Source organism: Notechis scutatus, chromosome 1, assembly GCF_049901735.1.
Source record: "Notechis scutatus isolate UNSWTSFEM ecotype Mainland chromosome 1, rNotScu1.2, whole genome shotgun sequence".
In the NCBI taxonomy this organism is placed as follows: domain Eukaryota; kingdom Metazoa; phylum Chordata; class Lepidosauria; order Squamata; family Elapidae; genus Notechis; species Notechis scutatus.
The window spans coordinates 42,013,949-42,028,072 of record NC_142009.1 but is presented as its reverse complement, the minus strand read 5'-3'; the positions used below and the strand labels follow the sequence as shown (position 1 = coordinate 42,028,072).

Below are 14,124 nucleotides of genomic sequence, written 5' to 3'. Positions count from 1 at the left end.
CTTCACTTTTTGGGGATTGCAGCCAAAGTGCCTGTTACTCTAGTAGGTACTCTCTTTGCTTTCTTTTGTAACAGCTGTTCTACTTCTATCTGTTTATCTTTTAAGGTCTCATGCTAAACCTAATGTATTTTACTGTGATCCCAAAACAATTCCAAACAAAAAGCTGTTACCTCAAGTTTTCCTTAGAGAACTTACTAGAATATACCCCTGACATCAGTTTATGGCTATAATTCTAAGGAGACCTACCCCTAACTCTACCCCTAGTTTAATTTTCATTGGCAATTGGGATTTTCCAATGCATTTTGCTGTGGTTCACAAATAAGTCTGAAGTAGTGGATTTCACAGTCGCTTTCTTTGACAACCTCTAAGAATGTATCCCTGACATCATTTTTGAGCCCTGACACTAAGGTAACCTAACCCTAGACCTTACATTAATTCAAACTATAGCTTAATTTTCATTGTCAATGGGATTTTCTTATGTATTTTATTGTGGTCCAAAAACAAGTAAGAAAGAAAAGTTATCACCTACACTTTTAAAGAATCTCTAAGAATTTGTCCCCATCATCAGTTTTTGGCCCTGACTCCATAGATACCTAACCTAATTAAGCTAGTTTAATTTTAAATTGCAATGGGATTTTCCCATGTATTTTACTGTGGTTCATGAACAAGTTTGAAGAAATAGATTTCACCATCGCTTTACTTAGTGAACCTCTAAATATATATTGCAGGTGTCAGTGTTTAGCCCTGATTCTAGAGATCTAACCCAAACCCTAAACCTACTTTAATTTTCATTGGCAATGGGATTTTTCCATTTATTTTACAGTGGTCCAAAAATATGTCTGAAAGAAAAGTTGTCACCTACGGTTTCCTTAGAAAACCTCTAAGAATCTATTACTGAAATCAGGGTTAGGTCTACTTGGTAGGGATAGATTCTTAGCAGTTTTCTAAGAAAAGAGATGTTGACAGCTTTTCATTCAGAATAGTTTGTTGAGCACAGTAAAATACCTGTACATGGGAAAATCCAATTGCCAATGAACATGAATCTAGGTTTAGGGCTATGGTTAGGCTTATGGTTAAATCTACTTGGAGTCATGGCCAAAAACTAATGCTAGGGATAGATTCTTAGAAGTTTTCTTAGGAATGCTACATTGACAGCTTTTCATTAGGAGTTGTTTGTGGAGCACAGCAAAATACATGGGAAAATCCCATTGCCAATGAAAATGAATGTAGGATAAGGGTTAAGATTAGGGTTAGAGGTAAGATTAGGATTAACTACTTGGAGACATCACCGAAAACTAATGCTAGGGACAGATATTTAGTGGTTTTCTAGGCAGAGACCTTAGCAGCTTTTAGTTCAGAATTGTTTGTGGACCACCATAAAAGGCATGTGAAAATCCCATTGCCAATGAAAATGAATGTTGGGTTAGGGTTAGGATTACTGTTAAAGTTAATTTTAATTGGCAATGGGATTTTCCCATGTATTTTACTATGATCCACAAATAAGTCCAAATAAAAAGCTATCACCTGTATTTTCCTTAGAGAACCTCTAAGAATCTACCCTGATACCAGTTTTCAGCCCAGACTCCAAGGAGACCTAACCTTAACCCTAACGCTAACCCTAGTTTAATTTTTATTGGCAGTGGGATTTTCCCACATATTTTACTATGGTGCACTAAAAAGTCCAAAGAACTGTCACCTTTACTTTCATTAGCAAACCTCTAAGAACCTTTCCCTGACATCAGTTTTCAGCCCAGATTACAAGGAGACACAATCCTAACCCTATTTTTATTGTTATCCAATTTTCATTTATATAGAATTTTCCCTTGTATTTTGAAAGATGACAAGGACAAGTATTTTTATATGTGGAAAGAGAGGCACATAACTAAGGCAGAATATCAGCAAATAACATGATCCTGCAAAGATGAAGGGAGGAAATCTAAGGCTCAAAATTAACTAAGACTTGAGACAAAAGTCAAAAATAACCAAAAAAGGCTTCTTTGGACATGTAAAAAACAAGAAAAAAATCAAGAGAGAAACAGAGAGAAAGCAGAATTATTTAACTCATTTTTTGCATCAGTTTTTACACAAAGAGAAAAAACAGTCCAACTTATCAAAAACTGTACTGTAAAAAAACAGATTAGAAACAAGTTAAAATAGACAAGAAAATGGTGAGTATCTGTCCACCCTAGATGAGTTTTAATTACCAGGACCAGATGGATTACACCCCAAGATTCTGAAGGAACTGGCAAATATGATCTCAGAACCACTGAACTATATCTTGCAAAGATCCTGGAGAATCGGGGAACTACCAGAGGACTGAAAAAGAGCTGATGTAGTTCCCATCTTCAAAAAAGGGGAAAAAATAGATCCAGAAAACTGCAGACCTATCAGCCTGACCTCAATACCTGGGAAGATTTTGGAAAAGATTATCAAGCAACAAATCAGTGAACACCTAGAGGCAAACAAAGTCATAACCAAAAGCCAACATGTGTTTGTCAAAAACAGATTATGCCAGACAAATCTTATTGTGTTCTTTGACAAGGTGACAAAATTAGTGGGCCAGAGGAATGCTATGGATATAATTTACTTGGATTTTAGCAAGGCATTTGACAAAGTAGACCACAATCTACTATTGGATAAGATAGAAAAATGTGGGTTAGACATTATCACCACCAGATGGATTTATAACTGGCTGACCAACTGCACTCAACAAGTAGTCCTCAATGAAACTGCATCTACACGAGGGAAGTATTAGATGCCCCAAGTTTCTGTTTTAGGTCCAGTACTTTTCAACATCATCAATGAGTTGGATGAGGGGATAGATGGGGAACTCATTAAATTTGCAGACGACACAAAGCTGTCAGGAATAGCCAATACTCCAGAAGATAGGTTTAAGATTCTGAAGGATCTTGACAGATTTGAACACTAGCCATTATCTAGCAAAATGAAATTCAATGGTGAAAAAAATAAGGTTCTACATTTAGGCAAGAAAAAACAAATGCATAGGTACAGTATAATTGGTACCTGAATAGTAGTAATTGTGAGAAAGATCTTGGAGTCCTAGTGGACAATCATTTAAATATAAGCTAACAGTATGCTACAGCTGCCAAAAAAGCCAACACAGTTCAATAAATAAATAAATGTATTAGTCTAGCAAGACTCTTTGTTGTTTTGACTATAAAACTGCTTATGGAAGAATGGGATGAAATAACTGTCAACTCTAAAATCATGAACATTACTTAAGTTCCATTTTTCTAGCCACAAGGAACAACAGTGAATTTTTACCTTACTATTGATTTAAAAGTTATTAGATGAATTTAGAGAAACCTTTTTGTGATCCTTTTTTGATACAAGGATAATATTGCTAACTTTACAAGATTCTTGAACAGATTATAATACAGTAATGTGAAACTCTCCAAATGTTTATTGTGTAGAAGTAATTCTTAGGGTTAGATATCTGATTATGCTTTTCTAAATTGAAGCATGTGTCACCACTTTTTGCATGAGTCTTCTGCTCCTCTGTAATGACTTATTTCACATTTCTGCAAAATTATCAGATGTAAGTGCCACATTAAATAGAAAAAAAAAAACCTCAGAAAATATACAGATTTTTTCCTGAACAAACAACTGTAACTATATATAGTACTGCTGGTATCTAAAATTAAATTTTAGTGTCAGCATTTTGTTTACTACTGTTAACTTGCATTTTCAGTGTGTTACATATTTTTGTGGGTTGAAGAAGAATTGAATTCCAATACTAGATAGGAAATGTATAGGGCTCTGTAATAGATGATTTATTTGCTAACATTTTATCTTTTCTCTGGGAACAAAGTACAACCTGACATTGTGGTCCAGGGGCCTAGGCTTCAGCACTAGCACCACCGCTGTCACTCAAAAAGCCTGCCTTGCACTGTTCCCCAAGACATAATTGACCCTGTGACCCAATGCACCCCGTGACCTGTTTATCTCCAGGCAGTTTTGTCTTTTTGTTGGCGGGCCCATGTGGCCTACCCAAGATTGTCCAGGTCACATGAGGCCTTTGTTCTAGAAGCAGCTTTAGAGAATGCTATGGCCTCTGCAGACTCTGAATACTGCATGAAAGCATGCCCTACTCTCGTGCAGTGCCCTCTTATGTAACTTGTGGTGAATCTGGAGACCACACAAGAGCATACCCCATTCTCTCTTTGCCACTGCAGCCTCTAAAAATGTGTGAGAATAGGATATGCTTTCGAGAATAGCTATAGGGTATTAGTGAATGCTGGCATGTATTGTAAAACATCATTGCATGTCACATTTGACACATGTGGCATAGGTTATGGAAGAAAGTTTATCATTCTTGCTGTAGAATCACAACTGAAACTCCCTTTATTTTTTAGCCTTGTGTCAGTCTTATTTCATATTAAAAAAATTTGATAGGTACATTCATTAATATATTACTGCATTAACTATTTATAATACGATTAAGCATCATATACCAGTATGTAGTGCTGTATTGGCAGCAGAAACAATTTGAAAGGTTGCATATGCTTTATCATTTGTGTTTATAGCAAGAGCACATGCTGCAAGCCACAAGAGTTGAAATTGTGGGAGAAGTGGAAGTCATGTGGGTTGTTTCAGGTATCTTTTTTAAGTCAATAAGTGCATCTGATCTGCACAGCTATACATAATAGCATATTTTAAAGTAAAAAAAGCTTGTGTGATTATATACACTTGTGCAGATGCTCTGGCCTTCACTAAAAAGGCCTTAAAAATATGACTGATAATCTGCTAGCATGGTCAATGGAAAGGCAAATGAGGACAAACATTAATTTCCTGGTTAAAGATCTCTGTCCACCACCCCCCACCCCCCACTAAAGGTGAAGATGAGGAAAATGTTGTAGAACAGGTTCTATAGCTTTGAAAATGCTTCCAGAAGTGAGAGTCTTAATATAGATAAACTGATAATACACAAATGTCAAGTCACCTATAAAACTACCATCAAAAAAAGTCATAAGAGGGCAATTAGTATATATTGAGGGAGCAATAACATTAGGATAACAAATTGGGGAAGCATCTCTTTTCCATATGTATAAGCAAGAAAATATTGCCAGCCTGTTTTTTTTTTCTGCAACAAAACAACTTTCTCCAAACTGACATCTGCCTCAAATCAGCAAAGCAACAGGACTTTCTTCAGTCAAGTTGGAACTGGAGTTGTGACATATTTGGAAGAATGGAGTTGGTGAAGAAAATCCAATTTTCTTCCTCAGCCTTGAAAAAACATAACAGATTTTTTTTTTAAAAAAAACCTCCTCCTATTCTACATGTGGGAAATTATCCTATCTGCTTTATATTTCCTTCCTGCCTAAATCTGACCATGCTCTTTCAAAAGTTAAAAAAAGTCACCTTCAGCCAGCAAAAATATTGCAAAATTAAAATCTTTTTGGGTTATTATCAAATGCATTCAATATTAAATAATTTTTACACAGCAGCAACATTATTATTGCAATTTATTTTATTTTATTTTATACTCCTCTTCAAGGAGCCTCAAACTGAGGAAACGAGTGATTAAAAACAATATTCAATTAGAACAATTAATCAGTAATAACACATGCTTCAGAAAAAAAGCCATAATAAGGAGAGAAAAAAGATTGCAGTGCAGAAACGATGAGAGAAGACTATATACTTCACCCTCTTAGTTTTACTTTTCCCTTAACTCTCCTTCAATCTTATCGCTACATAGCCACTGATTTCAAACTATACGCAATGCTAGCCAGTGGCTACTGCTGTAGGCAAAATACTCTGGATTGAGAGTATTTCAGAGTATTGAGAATACTCTGGCTTTGCAATAGAGTGTCTTACTTTATTCTTTCACTTGGTTGATTTGAAAAGTCCTCCCAACCGTTCCCTTAGCAGGTTTTGTGTTGCATATCACGCCTGTCTAACAGGACACAGGTAGCCCTCGAGTTACGATCACAATTGAGCCCAAAATTTCTGTTGCTAAGTGAGACATTTGTTAAGTGAATTTCCCCCCATTTTACAACCTTACTTGCCACAGTTGTTAAGTGAATCATTGCAGTTTTAAGTTAGTAATATGGTTGTTAAGTAAATCTGGCTTCCCTATTACTTTGCTTATCAGAAGGCCGCAAAAGTGATCAGATAATCCTAGGACACTTCAACCGTCAGAAATATGAGTCAGCTGCCAAGCACCTGAATTTTGATCATATGACCATGAGGATGTTGCAACAGTCGTAAGTGTGAAAAACAGTCATAAGTCGCTTTTTTCAGTGCCATTTTAATTTCGAACAGTCACTAAACGAACTGCTTATAATTTGAGGACTGCCTGTACTATGAAGTGAAGCAGCAGGTATTGGATAACATTATATATGGTTGGGCATAAGGTATAGTTTCTCCTTCAATATTTCTGCACTGGAAGTAGGTAGGCTAATAATTTAGATTTTCCTGAAAGGACTGCATAGTGTTAGTTGTTTAATTTATATTGTTGCATTTTTACTACTGGAATAACAAGGTGTCTATGGTAGTTTCTGCTTCAGATGCCAGAGGTCTTATGTACTGTAAATTTTAACTTTTGGGGTAGGTGAGTTGAGCTGGCTGTGCTTTAAGCAACAACAACATATCTTGGACCAGCCCAGAGTGGGAGACAGGAAACCTGGTCGGGTATTAATACTGTCCAGTAATCAAGCTAATGTCAGATAAATTTAAATAAAGAACCCACTGAGATCTCTTGAGAATTATCTTCATTCCCTGTTCATACTGTTTACACCCACTTTCCTGTCATACCCAAAACTGAGAGACAGTAGTTGTGCTAATTAACCAGCAGCCCTCCTACTCATCAGTGACAAATTTATCCTTGTAGAAAGGAAGAATTCAGCAGTGATAAATGTGCTTTTATTTTGCAAGTCTGGTTTTCCCCAAAAGCAACTTAAAATGTTACAGGCCCCAAAAAATAATTTTATTTAAGTAGCATTCCTTCATTAATAAGGTGTGCGCTCGTTTAGAAATGATCTTTTTTATTTTGGTAAAAGAGAAAGAGAAGTATCTGGAAAGAGTAAAACAAGTCCAATATATGTGTAGTCATATAAATAGAAAGTATTTGTCTATGCAGCTAGGCCAATGAAAGATCTACAGCTGCTCATCCGATTGGCAAATGTTTTGTTTGAAAACACATGACAACTATTCCTGTAGTATTTAATTTAAGAACTGTTGCTATGGGGTTTGGCCTTCAAATCCTTTTAACTCTTGAGTGTGTGCTTTTATGACATCAGAGAGGCCAGGCCAATGGTAGAAGAAACAGGCAGGGTCATCCGTGGCTTCCTATAACTTTTATAGATAGTCTGTGAAAGAGAGGGAGGGAGGAGAGGAGGAGAGAGAGGGGGGGGAGGGAGGGAGAGAGAGAGAGAATCAGGGCAAGGAAAAGACTCAAGGCTGAGATTTTTTTTCTTTTTAACAGCACAACAAAAGCTGCTATGATATGAACTTACATTAAGATGCAGCACTTATCCAGCATTGATTTCCCACTGTATGCTGATTGGCATTTCATATTTATTTACAGATATTCAAGCTAAAAGTAAAGGCATAGCGTTAGAACCTCACTGAACATCCAAAATTGACTATTACCTCACTATATTTCAAAGGACATCCAATACCATAAAATATTTCCCAAACTCAACCCCCTTATTTGCAGCCTGCCTTCTTCCAAACTCTAGATTATCTTCCCTCCCTCTCCATACATACACCCATCCATCCTTCAGGACATTTTAACAAGCCAAAAGAAAAGGTTAGGAGGTGGCAAGAAAGGCAGACCCCTTTCTTCCAAATGTCTGTGCTCCTTCCAGAAAAGTGTCTGGCCATTTCAGAAACATTGTGGGCTATTCATGTAAAATTTCCATAACAAGGAGATACTTGCCAGAGTCATTAAATCCTCTCCAGCATTAATTCTCCCTGAGCCAAACCCAGTCTTAAATCAATAGAATCATAAAGATGGAAAGAGCTCCAGGAAATCATCCAGCCCAAGTTCCATAACAATATTGCTCATTGTATTTAACTTCTGACAAGTTGACAGTCTACATCTAGCCACAAGACCAGAAACAAGAGGTATCTCAGGGAATGAGGTGGAGCTCTGCTATATCAGCAAAATAAGAACTCAGGTAGAGTTATGGATTGGCTGGAGTACCCAGAGTAGTTTTCCTGATTATAAGACGAATTTCACATTGGCCAATTAAACTGATGACTTTTAGATTCAAAATAGATGGGGGGGGGGGGGGAACCATTCTTCACACAATGTACCATTTGCCGCTACAATTTGTAGAGAAGCTTTCTCATTTAGATGGCTCTGAAAAGAAATGAAAAATATATGGGAAAGGCAGAATTGCTTCCAGATAGATGGCTTTAAGGCATTTTACAGCTACTTCCTTTTCTGGATTGGATCTGGATTTGTATGGAAGCAAAATATTGGATGGATTAGAAGCAAAACAAAGGAAGGTTACAAATGGAAGTCTAAGAGATGCAGTCATTTGGAGCGTGGTGAAATGTTTTGAATCAGTACAGGAATTGCTCCCCCAAATATCAGTGATGAATACTACACATGCCTAAAATGATGGGAAATAATTGGAATGTTAGAGGTGAGAAAGATGCAAGCAACAGAGAAGGACTGTTGAATTCAGGTGACTTCTCTGGATATCAGGCTAAACTGCTTGGCAAACAGAAGGACCATTCAGCAGGATTCTTCTTATGGTAGCCTTCCCCAAATTGGAGATTTCCAGGTAGCTTGATCCCTTCCTTCTGCAGTCAGGAGAAAAATTGGAGGAGGGACTGTTGTGTATGTCCCTTTTTGTCCTTGGAAGAAAGGCAGGATATAAATCCAACAAATAAAGGAACAAAATCCCTACTTGTGCAGGAGGCTAGAAAATAGTCTTATAACATTAAGTTAATTTATTCTGTCTTTAACTTCAGCTTGTCATACATTTTTCTTTTCTTGTTTTGAATCCTTTTGCAGCAACATCTCGTACTCTGCCCAAATTCGCAAGAGGACCTAGCGGCAATATCATGTAATAATTTTAATTTTGTTTTCAGCTTCACAGTTTTTGCCATTTGAAAGTTTGATGAAACAACTGTCTCATTTTTCTACTTAGGATGATCAGACTTTTTTAAACAAATCTCATAATCAGACTTTAGAATATTACTTTGAAGTTACTGTAGTAAGAATTTGCATCTGAGTCCTTAAAATGTATATCTCACATGATAAAACAAAACATAACCTCAGCTATGGATATTTGTCATTTGGTTATCTCCGCTGTCTAACTTTGTGGTCTGACATTAAGACAGCTTCCTATTGCTCTGGGATGTTGTTCAGAAAAATAGGGGCTTGCAAAATAAGCTTGTTTGCAAAATATAATTCCAATTTCTCATCAGGATCCAAAAGCTGCAAAATATTAGAAAAAGTGTTAAGATACTAAAGTTTTTTAAACTTATTTATAGGGGAGAACAGATATCCTTTTTATATATTTTCATTTTTTTATTTTTTTTTCTATCTATTTGCACTTCTTTTTCTATATTATTCTTAGCTTATATTAGTCTTTCATCTTTGTAAATTCTAATAAAATTATTACAAAAAGACCAAAAGTTGCATGAAGTCCTTCCCCAAAATCAAGGCCCAACCACATTTTGGTTTTGTGCATATTTCTCATGATTAATACTAACAAAGGTGCACTATGTAGTATGTTTCTACTATCTGGGGAAACTTCACTGTAGAAAATCAGGCAACAAAGTTTTAATTGCCATGACTCCAAAGTATTGTAACTCTCATTTGACCATAGGCTTTCTTTCTGCCTATCAAAACTTAGATTAAAAGCTTAAGGAGGAAGTTTTGTCTCCAACTTTTAGGAATGTAATAGCCTGGTTCCAGCAACGTTTTACAAAAAAATTTCTTGAGGAGGAACTAGAATTAATTCATAATAGCTATCTTTAATATTTTGTTTTAGAAGTGAATATAGCAACTAACCACCAAATGTGCTGAGACTTTTTCAAGTTTGTTGAGTAGAAGAGTTGAAGAAGAAACTCCACGTTGTAAGTGGTTTTGCAGACTAAAGAGGATCTTTAGATACAATATATGTTTGAGCCACCAAGGCCACAACTGAACTACAAGTATCCATTAATTCTGAAAGGTGAGAAGAGAAGCCTGAAGTTTAAATTCTGGAGGAGCACAGACATATATACCTTTCCCAACATTAAAACATTTTCCAGAGACCTGGGTCGCTGCACAATTTGCATAATACATTAGATTATGGCCAGTTTGTGGCTCAGTATATCTTGCAAGTCACAAAACGACAAATAGGAATAAGTTATTGTACATTGGCAATGTCAGCTCTGTGCTCTCTGCCATGGACATATCACAGAGGTATTCTCCTTCAATAATGGAAAAGAACATTGCAAATCCAAGAACTCAGATTCAATCCATATCATCTCCAAGTAAGGCATGGGGAAAAATTATCTGTCTGAAATCCAGGAAAATTGCTGTCATTCAGTGCAAACGAGAACTTACCTGGTCAATGTTCAGCCTAAGGCAACTTTATATGTGTAGTTAAAGATCCTCTCGTCAAGTAAATTAGAGTATTTTGCGTTACTTACTGAATATTGCCATTAAAACATGTTTATATCCTGTTGTGGTTGTTTTCCTGGCACTCCCAGCAACCTTAAAGTATTACTTTCCCCCACTTAGTTTCAGAAGCCTCCCACACTATTCACAATTCCACTTCTTTTCTTGTAGTGTGAGAAAACATGAACACATTTCCATATTTCTTAAACTTATAGACCACTCTCAGACCTTGCCATATCTTCCCCATATAGGGCCAAATCTAGATTGCAAAGAAACATATTCTCTTTTTTTTTTTTTTTTTGGGGGAATGTAAATAAGATAACAGTTGAAAGCTTTATTTTTTTTTCCCTTCCAGCTTGTTCTGGTTTTTGTGTGGGTGGCTCATGTGAGCCAAAATGTTATGGGGTAAATGTTTTGTGAGCACAGAACAGAGTGTCCTTTATAAATTAAAATTTAAATATTTGCATTTTAACTGTATTGTCAAGGGTAAAGGAGAAAAACTACACAACCTCCTTACAGAAAGCCATGTTATCAGTGAGGAAATGGGAATACAGTAATAGTTTATAGAAATATAAATTTTATTTACAATAAAGTGAAAATACAATTGGTATTTGAAAATAGTTTTTCGGATGTAGGAGGATGAAGTCAACCATTTGCAGTGTGAATGTTTATACAGTCCCGATGTTTTATCTTCTGTTGCTTAGAAACATATTTCACTGACTGTATGACAAAAAGGTGAAACAAAGGTGGATTTTACTCCAACAGAACCAGCATAGCGTCATGTTAGCATACTGGAATATTTAGTTATGTGCTGTGTTTTTAGATCTCCCTTCGTTCAAGGCTCCAAAGTACTGTAAAAACAGCATATAATAAAACCGACAGAGAACAAAAATTCCAAAAAAGCCAAGCACATAATATTGCAAATTAAGAAATGACAGATGATTATAAAAAACTACAAGACAATGGAAGCAGTACACTGGGGTTGTTGTTTTTAACATTTGCCCCACACAATTGGAAATTCTGCTTGCTCTGCCCTGTGCTTGCCTAGTTCTTACAGTGAGGCTTATCAATGCACCATGTGACAAGGGCTTTTGTTTTTCTTCTGGCTTGTCGCATACTCTGATGCTAATTAGAGCTGAGAAGCCTGACAACCCAAGGTCACCCAACTGGCTTCTGTGCCTAAGGAGGACTAGAACCTGGAACTCCTCAATCCCCATCTAGCATCCTAGCTATTACGTACATGACACCGACTTTCTTGACTGAAGCAACATCAACCTTCTAAATAACTGAGTCGAAAACTGCATCACAATTGGGTGCCAAAAGAATTATATTTTTTGCATAAGTCATATATCTGGAGGATATTCCTGCAAGAGTACACGATAGAAGAAAAGACCTTGACTGTAAAAAGTTGAGCTGAGTTTCATTTCTTGTGACATGTTTTCCTGACAAAAAGTCTCTATCTAAGCTGCTTTTATAACTTTCTGGCTTAGTTGGAGTCCTGGGATTTCATGATGCTCTCTCATTCAAGTACATGTACTCCTCGACTTACAACCCTTCATTTAGCAACCATTCAAAATTACAGTAGCACTTAAAAAGTGACTTACAACTCGTCTTCACATTTAACAGCTGTTTCAGCATCACCACAGTCACATGATCAAAATTTGGGCCCTTGGCAACCGGTATGTATTTATGATCTAATGATCATTAGAACCATCTGTACTTCCTTGAACTCTTTGCAGGAAGTACAAGGGATAAAGGCTAGGGATTCTGGGATTAGATCAGTGTTTCTCAACCTCAGCAACTTTCAGAAACTTGTCTGGACTTTAACTCCCAGATTCCCCAGCCAGTCTGCTCCATTCTTCTGCAATAAAATAATATAAATTCAAAAATAAAAATTCCTATGACAGTTTGGGCTGAGAGATTGTAATTGATCCAAAGTTTTGAACTTAGGAAATAGTGAACAATGTTGGTGGGTGGGTGAAACATGGAATGAAGCGTGGCCATTTATATCCCTTCCCCTACATGTTTTTCTAAAGCTATAGCAAAGAGTGAAAATTGCTTTGTGCTGAACTTCTTTGAATTTGCTGATCTCTTTGTGGTTTCATCTTCATTGTGATTGCTTTGGTTTTCTGAAGATTTCAACGTTTTAGATATTATAAAGATAGAAATGGCTAAAATTTTGTAGGTAATTAGATGTCATCCAGTGCATCTTTTAGCATCTTCTGTGCACAAATGGTTATCTAAGTGCATACGGCAAAAACTAACATGTCCAGCTGAATGCTAGATTTGACTACCTCTCCTTGATATCTAGGTCTGTCAAGATTTTCTGCCTGATGAAGTAATCAATCATATTTTTTCATAAAACAATCTAAAATATTCATCTAGTCATATTTCTGACCTCAGTGAGAACCAGGCCTTTTACTTGTTGCTGTGAGGTGGTTATGGTGACTGTTGCTTTTGTCTTCTGTAATTTGAGGCTCAAAAACAGTAAGAAGAAGTCATCATTTTCTCACATCTGCAGTACATTTTCAGTAGATCAGATCACTATTTACTGATCACGTGGAACAAATCCATTTCAAAGTTTATCTGCTGGAAACTAATTCAGATATGAAGTCAGGTGTTTATTTTGAAATGGAATCTCAAGAGTCACATGACTGAAACAAAACTTTAAGCAATATGAGGACAAAAAAACAGCAACAATTGCTTTTGTTTAATGACAAGGTGGACCTTGGAACAATGTTCTTGGATGATTTCCGGCTGAATGATTAAGTCAGTTTTAGGAGATGTGTTAGATATCTCTTGTCCTACACATGACGGGTGCACTTAGTTGACCTCCAGGTTTTCAATTCCTCCAATATACTGTGAACTGGAAACCATACTTTCTTGAGACTCAAGTTGGAAGAACTATGAATATACTTATTAAGAGTTTGTGAAGAGTATTAGATAAGCTATAAATCAGGAAGTACTGGTTATCGCTTGTCTCTTTACCATATGCACTCTCTCTGCTTCACTCCTTTGATTGTAGTCATTTTCACCTCAGCACAAATTTGCACATCAGCCAAATAAATGTGTACTTTTAATGCTTAAATGTCTATCTCTTTAAGCAGAAATACAGTCCATCTCACCATAGAAGAAAAGATTCAGAAGACTGTATGGAAACAATAGTAGAGCACTTGTGTCTATTCAGTCTGTAAGGTAGGTGGAATTATGATTGGATAATTTTCAAGGATTTCCCTTTCTTCATCTTTAAACCAGATGTGGACTGACAGCTTTTCAAACAGAATGTTGTCTTTGGTCAAGTTGGACATAGTGTCTTCCTAGTTCCCCTGCAACAGTGGCATTAACTTTAATGAATCAACTCCTTAAAGCAGCCACAACTTTTGTACAGTCTGTACAAGGTGGCGTGGAAAAAGGCAGTCTTTTAATAAATAGTGGAGAGTTAGTGTGACTGTTCAAGATCTGAAACACTTACAATTATTTTTTGAAACATGCATAGCCTTAATAAAATATTAAGCTCTAATATTAAATTTCAG

General features: G+C 36.4%; 1 protein-coding gene across 1 annotated transcript in view; it reads left to right on the top strand.

Annotated features, from left to right (window-relative positions):
* LOC113420537 (uncharacterized) overlaps positions 1–13,787 on the top strand; it is a 223,495-nt gene extending 209,708 nt beyond the window's left edge. The window contains exon 6 of the mRNA XM_087962032.1: positions 13,699–13,787. Coding sequence (XP_087818158.1) covers positions 13,699–13,756 — 58 coding nt within the window. The 3' untranslated portion in view covers positions 13,757–13,787. The remainder of the gene's footprint in view (positions 1–13,698) is intronic.
* The last annotated feature ends 337 nt before the right edge of the window (positions 13,788–14,124 follow it).